This window comes from Galeopterus variegatus, unplaced genomic scaffold, assembly GCF_000696425.1.
Source record: "Galeopterus variegatus unplaced genomic scaffold, G_variegatus-3.0.2 Scaffold6522, whole genome shotgun sequence".
Taxonomy (NCBI): domain Eukaryota; kingdom Metazoa; phylum Chordata; class Mammalia; order Dermoptera; family Cynocephalidae; genus Galeopterus; species Galeopterus variegatus.
This window is the reverse complement of record NW_007732633.1, coordinates 2,725-12,970: the sequence shown is the minus strand read 5'-3', so window position 1 is coordinate 12,970 and position 10,246 is coordinate 2,725. Positions and strand designations below refer to the sequence as shown.

General features: G+C 33.1%; 1 protein-coding gene across 1 annotated transcript in view; it reads left to right on the top strand.

The window, feature by feature from the left end:
- Positions 1 to 9,954, top strand: part of KIAA1109 (KIAA1109 ortholog) — a gene marked incomplete at its 3' end in the record, with an annotated part of 85,966 nt that extends 76,012 nt beyond the window's left edge. The window contains exons 23-27 of the mRNA XM_008590969.1: positions 818 to 997; positions 3,175 to 3,303; positions 4,220 to 4,339; positions 5,054 to 5,334; positions 9,634 to 9,954. Coding sequence (XP_008589191.1) covers positions 818 to 997; positions 3,175 to 3,303; positions 4,220 to 4,339; positions 5,054 to 5,334; positions 9,634 to 9,954 — 1,031 coding nt within the window. The remainder of the gene's footprint in view (positions 1 to 817; positions 998 to 3,174; positions 3,304 to 4,219; positions 4,340 to 5,053; positions 5,335 to 9,633) is intronic.
- Positions 9,955 to 10,246: the final 292 nt, after the last annotated feature.

Below are 10,246 nucleotides of genomic sequence, written 5' to 3'. Positions count from 1 at the left end.
TAGAGTATGGAGCAGAGAGATGTAAAAAGTCAGTGCTGGAAGGCCTTGCAAAAGTCTTGGCGACAGGTAATACTCTCTGGACCAAGATGGTAGTAGTAAAGTTGGAAGAAAGTGAATGCGTTTGTGAGAGATTGGGAGGTAGATTCAATAAATTGGTGACTGATGGGTGGGGCATTTCCAAACTTAATTGATTCTGTTGTCTTAATAATGTTCTGAGGAAATAGTGTTCCGTGGAATACTCTGTTTTAGGACATATCCTTTATCTCTCTGAATATATCTTAGAAATTTTCTCTTTGAAATCAGTGCTGCTTTTTAATAGTGAGTATTTAATTATTCTTTAAGATAAAATTATCCTTTTCGTAGTATTTACATAGTCTTAAAATCTGTACGGACAATAGCTTTTCCCCCCAGTTCTTCATTTTTTTGTATTAGTGGTCTTTGTTCTTCCCTGTTATCTCCTTCTTTATATTTTAAATTTATGATTCCTAGCCTTCCCACAAAAGATTGGCCTCTTGCATTCCCTGTCAGTTAGAGTACTAGTTTGTTTTTGTTCATAGAGGCAGTTGCCAGGGATCTGCATACTTTTTAGGACTTAGCTATCTTGTTTTGTAGTTGGAGATATTGTCGCTAAAGAAGCTTATCTCTAACTACTTTTCTAGGTCCAAGGTTGTGTTAAGAGCCTGTGGATTCTGAAGTCTTATTTTCCAGATAACATGATTTTATTGTTCATCTGGGGGAGGGGGTGGGGGAGAAGCAACTAGAAATTATAATGTGATTTTCTTGTACTTCTTATGGTGTCATTTATTATTGTTTCCAGCAGCGACCCCCCGTGGATGAAGTTCTCAGGGAAGGTCACATCAATTTGTCAGGTCTCCAGCTCAGAGCACATGCTATGTTCTCAGCAGAAGGTCTTCCTTTGGGAAGTGATTCCTTAGAATATGCGTGGCTAATTGATGTGCAGGCTGGAAGCCTTACAGCTAAGGTCACAGCACCACAGGTATGATTCTCGGAGTACTATCTCCTGACTTTCTTTTTCCTTTCTTTACACTATCACAAGAATAACTTGCATGCCCGTTTGAATGTTCATTACATTTCCAGTAATGGTGTTCTGATGGAAGTCATTCTTGCCATCCAGAATTTTCTTAGCAATAGATGAATCAGAGACAAGTTTTACTTTTCTGAGCCACATATAATTGACAGATGTAATGTTTCATAGTTCTCTATAGCACTTTTAAGAATTTGAGATTTTCTTTGGGAAAAACTCAGGATGAGAACTGTTCTAGAAATCAAGTTAATACATTATTAAAATTATACTGTTGGAACAATCTTTTTCTAGTACATGGTATAATTTTCCGAGAACTTTGCTTTCTTGTATATTAGGTAGGATTTGAAAGTAGCTCTTATGATGCTGAAGATTAGGTAGCATAGTTTTTTGCTTGTCATGTCCTGAAGTAAGGTAACATTTGTACCTGCTACTAGTGATATATGTACTAGTTTAAAAAAATAAAAAAAGAACTTTGCTTTCTTGTATATTAGGTAGGATTTGAAAGTAGCTCTTATGATGCTGAAGATTAGGTAGCATAGTTTTTTGCTTGTCATGTCCCGAAGTAAGGTAACATTTGTACCTGCTACTAGTGATATATGTACTAGTTTAAAAAAATAAAAATGAATTTACTGGTAAGAAAATCTGGTCTAGAGTGCTAGGTGAGATCCTTTTGGATAAATTCCTCTTCCCCCTCCCTATCCCATTTAATCCTTAGTAGGCTCAGAGGCCTTAAGGATTATTTAACTCTAGAAATAGACCATTGATATTTAGTTGAATAACCATATTACTGTAACATTTTATCTGCTGCATCATGTATTTACCATAGTATGAAGGCTTATCTTAGCATTTCAAAAGATTGGAATGTGGTAGAAGTGTATGTTCTCAATTTTGACAAAAAGTTACAGAATGGGTATGAAACATAATTTAGATGTAGGTAGTAGCAACAAGAAGGTAAATAAAGAACCTAGATACTTGGTATACCTGGAAGAAATTGTCAGAGGGCAGCAAAAATTAATATTCTAGAAATAGTAGGAAAATGAGTGGAATTGAAAAAGGATATTTTGGAGTTGAATGACATCTCAGTATAATACTAGAATGTATAATGATATGTACAAAAATGGGTGAAAAGGAATATATAATGGAATTTGTAAAGATGGGTGAAAGGAAATATTCAGTGCTCTCTGGCCTTGTAACTGTACTCTCCTTATTATCCCGTTTTCTGTCCCTAAATATATGTAAAAACTGAAGCATATAACAAAGCAGCTGTTCCCTAACAAGGGAATAAAGCCATGCTGACCCCGCATGAATGGACACAACACAATTCCTTTTTCTAAGGACTACTGGAATCTCATATGTTTAAATGGCCCTTATTATAAGATAAAACATTCCTCTTTCTTCTGCACTAGAATCTTAGCATCACTGTTTCCTGCATGGTTCATGAATCCATAAGATGCTTTTACATTTATTCCATTCTTTGTATGTTTTAACAGTTTTCCAAGAGTTTAAATTATGTACTTCTTCAGGGAGAAAATGTCATGTATACTCATCCCTTGATGTTTTTATTGTTAACTCCAATCAATTATAAAATTAAGATGTTTTTATTTAAACTCAGGATTTGAGGAATTGATACTTAATTGATACTCATATGTGATACTTAAGCTCCTATTTATATAAACAAAAGTGCTAAACTTAAAAATGCCTAGTTTTCCAAAATTGTAGCTCAATATGATATGTACTGTACTTAAAAATTTCGTATAAAATTCTGGCTTATTATTAAATGGAGAATTTTAGGTGCTTTTCTATGTGGAGGATTCCAGTTAGCTATATAGAAGAAAAATATAATCTTGAAGGAAAGATATTTGCTTTAGATGTTGCTGAAGTAGAATTTTTCAGTGGAAAAATTTCACTTTGGCAGTGCATTTTGTCATTCACAGATGAAAAGCAGCACAAACTTATAAAGAATGTCAAGGTAGAAAAATCAATGGCTAACAAGTAGACTAATTAGCAGCAGGTATAAGACAGTGTTTGGGTTCTTTCAAGCCATGTTAATGTTGTTCATAAGCTTTTGAACTCCGAATACTTATTTAGAATGCTAACAGTGTTGTCAACCTGTCACTGATCATCTGTAGCTGGCATGCCTCTTGGAGTGGGGACAAACATTTGTTTTTCATGTGGTATGTCGGGAGTATGAACTTGAAAGACCAAAATCAGTAATAATATGTCAGCATGGAATTGATCGTCGGTTCTGTGAATCCAAGGTATGTTAACAAATACTTTAGTAGTATTGTAAACGTTTATGAATTTTTTTAAAATGAAAGATTGAGATGGCAGCTTTTAATCAAATGGACATAGCCATGAAGTAAACAGTACAGTTCAGTTTTTTTAAGTAATGAAATTATTTTGCAAATTCTTAGTTGTTTTAAGTATCTAAAATATGAGATAATTATTAAAACATACATTCACAAATAAATGGAGATATAAAAATTATATCTTCTCTCTTACATTTTTACTGTTAACATTCATGTCTTATTGCATTATTATACTAACTCTTTAGGATATGACTGTATATTTATGTAGAAGGTTTAGAAACTGAAGCAAGAAGGTTAAATTCCTTACATGACATAGTTTGCAGATGACTTTGGAACATGCCTGTTTCCTATATTGTGATTACCAGTATTGGACATTTGGTGGGTTTTCTGACTCCAGACCTTATGCTCTTTCCACAACATTGTGCTGCTTTTGGATTTCAGTGTATCTGTGTCCAAAGGATTAAAAAAAAAAAAAAAGCTTATTTTTGAGAAAAGAAAAAGAAAATCTTACATCTCTAAACTCATACAATTCTTGTAAACCTGTGACACTGTTTACTTAGTTTACTTTGTTCTTTTTGAGTTTCAGTAACAAGTTGTATATGTATTCTGTCAGACTTGCAGCTTTCCCTTTTTGAATGAAAATGGTACATGCCTACCTACGACTAATTTTCTAATTGGTAACACTTTAATTGCTGATGATTACATTTATTATTATAAAAAAATGAAATTTAACCAACTGATTTTTTAAAAAATAAAATACACATATAACCAGAATTTTTTTTTATTTGAATAAGGAGACTTACTTAAGTATCAATATAATGAGTTGATGGTGATGAATAAAGTGTATAATTCTCTTTCATTTTAGTTGAGTTGTATTCCTGGTCCTTGTCCAACTTCAGATGAGTTGAAATATACTATGACTCGTTTAGCAGTAGATGGAGCTGATATCTATATTGTGGAACATGGTTGTGCTACAAATATAAAGGTAAGCATTTGTCTTTTTCTTTTTCCTTTTTACTAAACCAAACTTCCATTTATTGAAATACAACACACATTTATAGTTTGTTATCTCACGGACGACCACAAAATTTTAGAAGATAGCTTTCTATTTTTAATTCATCCATGTTCTCTTCTAGTAGTATTTTTTAAAGGCAAACCTTTATCATTTTTTTTTACTGTAACTGAATTATGATAATACTGCTTTATGGCAGGGATAAAACTAGCAGGTTGCTTTTATGGCAGGGGTGTAAACTGGTAGTGTTTTCAAAAGATTAGACTTGGAATGTTTCTAGCTTTTATACATTTATATTTCCTGCCTGGCTCCTGAAAACATTTGTTTGCCACCTCTAGTTTAATTGGTTGCTGTTTACAATCAAGCCATTAAGTTTGTGTGATTTCATTACTTACTCCTCATCTAACTTTTCATCTTCCCTTGTTTCCCTTTGTACTTATGCCATTTTCCTTTTATCCTCTTAATTTTTTTTTATATTGCATGTCTATTTTTATTCTGCTATTGCATTTAACATTTCAATTTCCCTCCTTTTCTTTTTCCTTTCCCATTTTTCCTTTTCTTTTTCCTTTTCCTTTTTTTTCTTCTTTCACCTATTTTTAACTCTGTTTGAAATGACCACCTAATCTGTAGTTTAGGCTAAACTACTTAAAAATACAGAAATTACAGTTTTATTTTCTCCAACTTTAGATGGGTGCAATTCGAGTTGCAAACTGTAATCTCCACAATCAATCGGTTGGGGAAGGAATAAGTGCTGCAATTCAGGATTTTCAAGTGAGACAGTACATTGAACAATTAAATAATTGCAGAATTGGACTTCAGCCTACAGTGCTACGGAGGGCCTATTGGCTTGAAGCTGGGTCAGCCAGTTTAGGACTTATCACTGTTGATATTGCATTAGCTGCTGATCATCATTCTAAACATGAGGCACAAAGACATTTCTTAGAAATTCATGATGCCAGAACTAAGAGGTAAGTGAGAATTTTAAGAATGAAGTAGTCTCAGGTTCAGATGAAAATTACTAGATAATTATACAGGAAACTCTACTGTTAGATTAGAACAAGAACATGTTAAAGGCCTAATAATAATATTGGTGTATTTTTCTTATACTTGAAATCATCTTGTATTTATATTTTTAAATTCTGCATGTTTGTATTAAACTTATATCCTAAGCATCTGCCCACATGATTGGAGATTTTATGAAGATTCTTTTTCAACAATTGACAATAAACCATCAAAAAGGTGTATCATGCTTTACTTAGCCATTGCCCTTATATTAAATATTGAAATTGTTTCTAAATTTCCCATTATAAATGATAGTAAGAAGAACATTTTTGCACATAAAATCTTTTCTCAGACTTTCTGGCTATTTCCTTTACATAGTTTCCTAGAAGGGAGTATGTATAGGATAAAAATTGAGACTTTTGATGTGCATTCCCACATTACTTTCCAGAAATGTTTCAGTTTATATTCCAATGGCCTTTTAGGAGAGTCCCTGTCTCACTCAAACTTTGCTACCTTTTATATGTTTTATGATAACCAAAAGGTGATATCTCTTTATTTTGCTTTTTTTTTCTGAGATTGATACTTTTTTCATATATTTATTAGTTGTTTGGATTTCCTCATCTGTGAATTGCCTGTTTATATTCTATGTACACTTATTTATTGGGGTCTTATTGTTTTTCTTACCAATTTTTAAGAGCTCTTTATAGATTACCACACCTTTAGTGATCCCTGTTGCTAATATTTTGCAATTTGTTTCATCTTTTAATTTTGTTTTTATTCTCATATACAGGATGTTAATTTTTATGGACTAAAATATGTCAGGGTTTTCCATTGAAATTTCTTTTTTTAAAATTGAAACATAATTGATTATACATATTTTTGGGATACAGAGTTGAATATCAATACCCGTGTACAATATGTGATGATCAAATCGGGATAATTAGCATATTCATCATTACAAAATACAATCATTCTTTGTGTCAATTATGTAATTTCTTGTACTATACTAATTTGAGAAAATACTTCTTTTGCTAGTAATCAAATGGCACCTGTATTTTCTTATTTGTTTCTTTTTCTTCTTTTGCTAACATATAAAACTTGAATCCATCTGGATTTTATGTGGGGGGTATGTGTGTATGTGTGTGTATATTAATCTAGGCAAGGAGGTAAATAGATTTTTCTGTGAATACCTGTTCAAATATATAGGAAAAAATTTACACCTCATATATATTCATTTCTCCATTTTACAGAACATTTACTATTTTCATGTGTTAATATTCCCAAAAGAGTTTGTAGACTATTTTTCTAGTTTAAAAAAAAAACCAACCTGTTGAGATTTTTATTGAGATTACATTAATCTTTGCAATTAATTTAAGACAACTTTATGTCTTATGAATCTAAGTATGGAATATTAGAGAATGTGGAGAATATTGTTTAAAAAAAAGTTGAGTTTCTTTGTTAAGTATTGCTCAGACACCAGTTAGTATAAACAAAATGCCTGTCTCCAGTTAGGTTAGGTAGTAGAGCAAGGTGCTTATGAAGCTATGGAGGTTGCTCCAAGTGGCTCATTTAGGTTGGTTTGCTGTGGTTTGTCAAGAATTGAGAAGAGTCTGGCATTTTATCCTACTTACAAGATAACAACTTAGGCAGTCATAATTTCATGGATGCTGGCAGAAGACACAAAACTCCTGGTCAGAGAGGATATTACTCACAGCAAAAGAAATAGCCAGAGTCATGTGTTTGCATTGGTTCCCCGCAGCCCCCAAGTAGGGTTACCAGATAAAATATAGGGTGCCCAGTTAAATTTGAATTTCAGGTAAACAACAAATAACATTTTAGTGTAAGTATGTCTGACATATTTCATAGGACAAACTTATTTTTATTTTTATTTACTGAATCTGGCAATCTTATCTCTGAGTCCTGTGGGGGATGACACAAAAGGCCTATTCCATGATAGATATCTGCAAACAGTGGGTTGCATTAAAGAAGAACACTGAGCTTAGGGAATCTACCACTTTTATAGTAAATGGAAGCAAGCCTGTTCTTTTCTAAGGTGAAACATTTCTTCAACCTTCAAGCTTGCTTGCTGCAAACACAATCCTGAGAAACAGTCTGGTCAGAGCCTTGCATTCTTGGCATACCCAGCAATAACATGTAGGGATTCTTAGGGCCCATGGTGAGTTGCCTCTTCCTGCGTGGTAACCCATTGACCTTCAACTTCAGCTGCCTTTGTGCATATTGGGGAAAACATATTCATTCCTGATATTACTGGAAAAGCTACTGGGTACATAGGCCATTAGTTTCATTAGAATAATGTTTCTTAAAAGTGTAGTTCCCAAACCACTAGCATCAACATCTCCTTGGAACTTGTTAGAAATTTACATAATCAGGCCTTCCCTGACCTCAATTGGAAACTCTGGGGGTGTAGTCTAGCTACCTCTGTTTTAACAAGCCTTCCAAAGTGATTGGAATGCAAGCTAATGTTCGAGTACTAATGCGTTGGATTATACAAAAATAGGGAAGGGGAGCTAACATTTGTTGTGTAACTTCTATAATCCAGATTTTGTATTAGGTGCTGTACATGTGTCATATACCATTAAATCCCACAGAGACCTTATTGGGTGTATCATGCCATCATTTTACAGATGAGAAAACTGAGGCTCAGAGATGTTAACCAACTTGCTTAAAGTTCTAGAGTTAGTAAGTGGCACAGCTAGAATTTGAACCCAAGTCTAGAGGACTCCAAAACCATAAACTCTATTAAACTTTTGCTGCAGAAATGCAGTAAAAATGTCTATTGAGTATATAAAGTTTTTAATTTTGGTAGTGCTCCAAAATATTTTTTGCTGAATGATTCAATCTTAATACTTTAAAATAAAGTAGTGATTTGAAATTGATAATATCTAATTGAAGTAATACCTCAAACTCTCCCTCATCTTAATACCTTTTCAGACATTTCTCCTTCTGTCTTCTCTGGACTAATGTTCCATCTCTAACTTGTTTTCTATTCATTCTATCTTATCTTTCACATCTCAAATATTAGTTTTTGAAAGGTTCTACCTGTTTTCTTTGTCACCACATGGTGTTAAGTCAGGGGTTCAGATCCCCATACTGGCCAGCCGCCAAACAGAACAAAGAACAAGTAGCAAGGGTTCTTGGGCTGGCTGGTTAGATCAGTTGGTTAGAGCTCATTGTTATAACACCAAGGCCAAGGGTTCAGATCCCTGTACTGGCAAGCCACTAAAAACAACAACAGCAGCAACAAAACCAACATGCTTTTTATCTAATAGCACTTACTATAGTTTACAATTAGATATTATTTTCTTGTTTATGGCCTGTCTTTGTCTCTGTACTATGAACTTCATATGGATAAAGAATGTATCAGTTTTGGTTATCATGATACTAGGCATATAATAGATATGTTCAAGAAATATGAGTGTAAAATGAAGATGATAATATGTATTTTGTCTCCCTATGAGGGTCTTCAGAATCCGATGAAATAATGCATAAAAATGCTTAGAAAAATATACCATAAATATGAAGTGATTTTATTATTGAGATTAAAAAAAGGAGTACAGACATATCTCACAGATTTCTATTATATAATGTTTTTTAAGAAAGGAGGGGATTTAATAAATACCGGCAGATTTGTATGTGAGTCACTGACATAAAGCCTGAAGAAGTTTACATACATTCTTAATACTTTATTTGTAGTCCTTATTACAAGGGAGTGGAACTGGATAATTTATTTTTCTAAAGGTATAGAATAGTGCATTATTTTAGTTTTGTTGTTAAGTATTTTTTTACTTGCCCATATTTAGATTTTTTGGTGTATTAAAATTACAATGTAAAATAGGCCCTGAAATGCTAAAGCAATAAGTTATCTATTAAGCATAATCTGTACAGTTTTGTTTGATTTTTAGATTAGTGTTTTAAAATTTTAGGTTTTCAAAGAATGTTTACTACTGTTCTAAAGCTGAATTTTAATGTCTGATTTTTATAGTATTTTGCTTCTTTTTAACTCCGTTTTTTAAAAAAATATATGCTTTATCTATATTGTTATTGTTCCTACTTATTTCTATCTCACTGTGGTAAGACTTTTAAGAAAGGCAAAATGCTTGAAAAGACATACCACAGTAGGAATGAACCCTTGTGTTTTTGTTTACTTTGTGTTTTTTAAATTAACTTTAATTGTCTGCCAAAAAGTTTTTCATTTCTTAATGAGTTTATGTTGTTGTCTTTTATTTGTTTTGGGTTCTGTTTAGGTTGTGGTTTTTGTGGCCAGATGATACCCTGAAGAATAAGAGGTGTAGAAACAAGTGTGGTTGTCTTGGTGGCTGCAGATTCTTTGGTGGCACCATAACTGGCCTAGATTTCTTCAAACTTGAAGAGTTGACACCTTCCAGTAGCTCTGCATTTTCAAGCACCAGTGCAGAGTCTGATATGTATTATGGACAGTCTCTGCTACAGCCTGGAGAATGGATTATTACTAAAGAAATTCCCAAAATTATAGATGGTAATACAATGTGTTGTTTTGTCACTTGTGCTGATCTTTTATTATCTATCCCTATGGCATTGGAAGAGAGGTTCAGCGTTACCTTGTTCAGTTCAATTAAGTTTTTGAGTAATTTTACAGTTGGGGTTTAGTACATTCCACCATTGTTTTATAGGTGACTTAACTAAAGCCAGATAAGACTAGTGATTTTTTCAGTTACACAGGGCAAAAGTAGGTCTACTATTCAGATCTCCTGTTGTTGACGTGAGTGGCTTTCCTCATAAGGCATATTCTAAATATTTCCTTTTACAGTCATTCTTCCCTTAGTGACAGGGATATATTCTGAGAAATGCATCATTAGGCAATTTTGTGGTTGTGTGAAC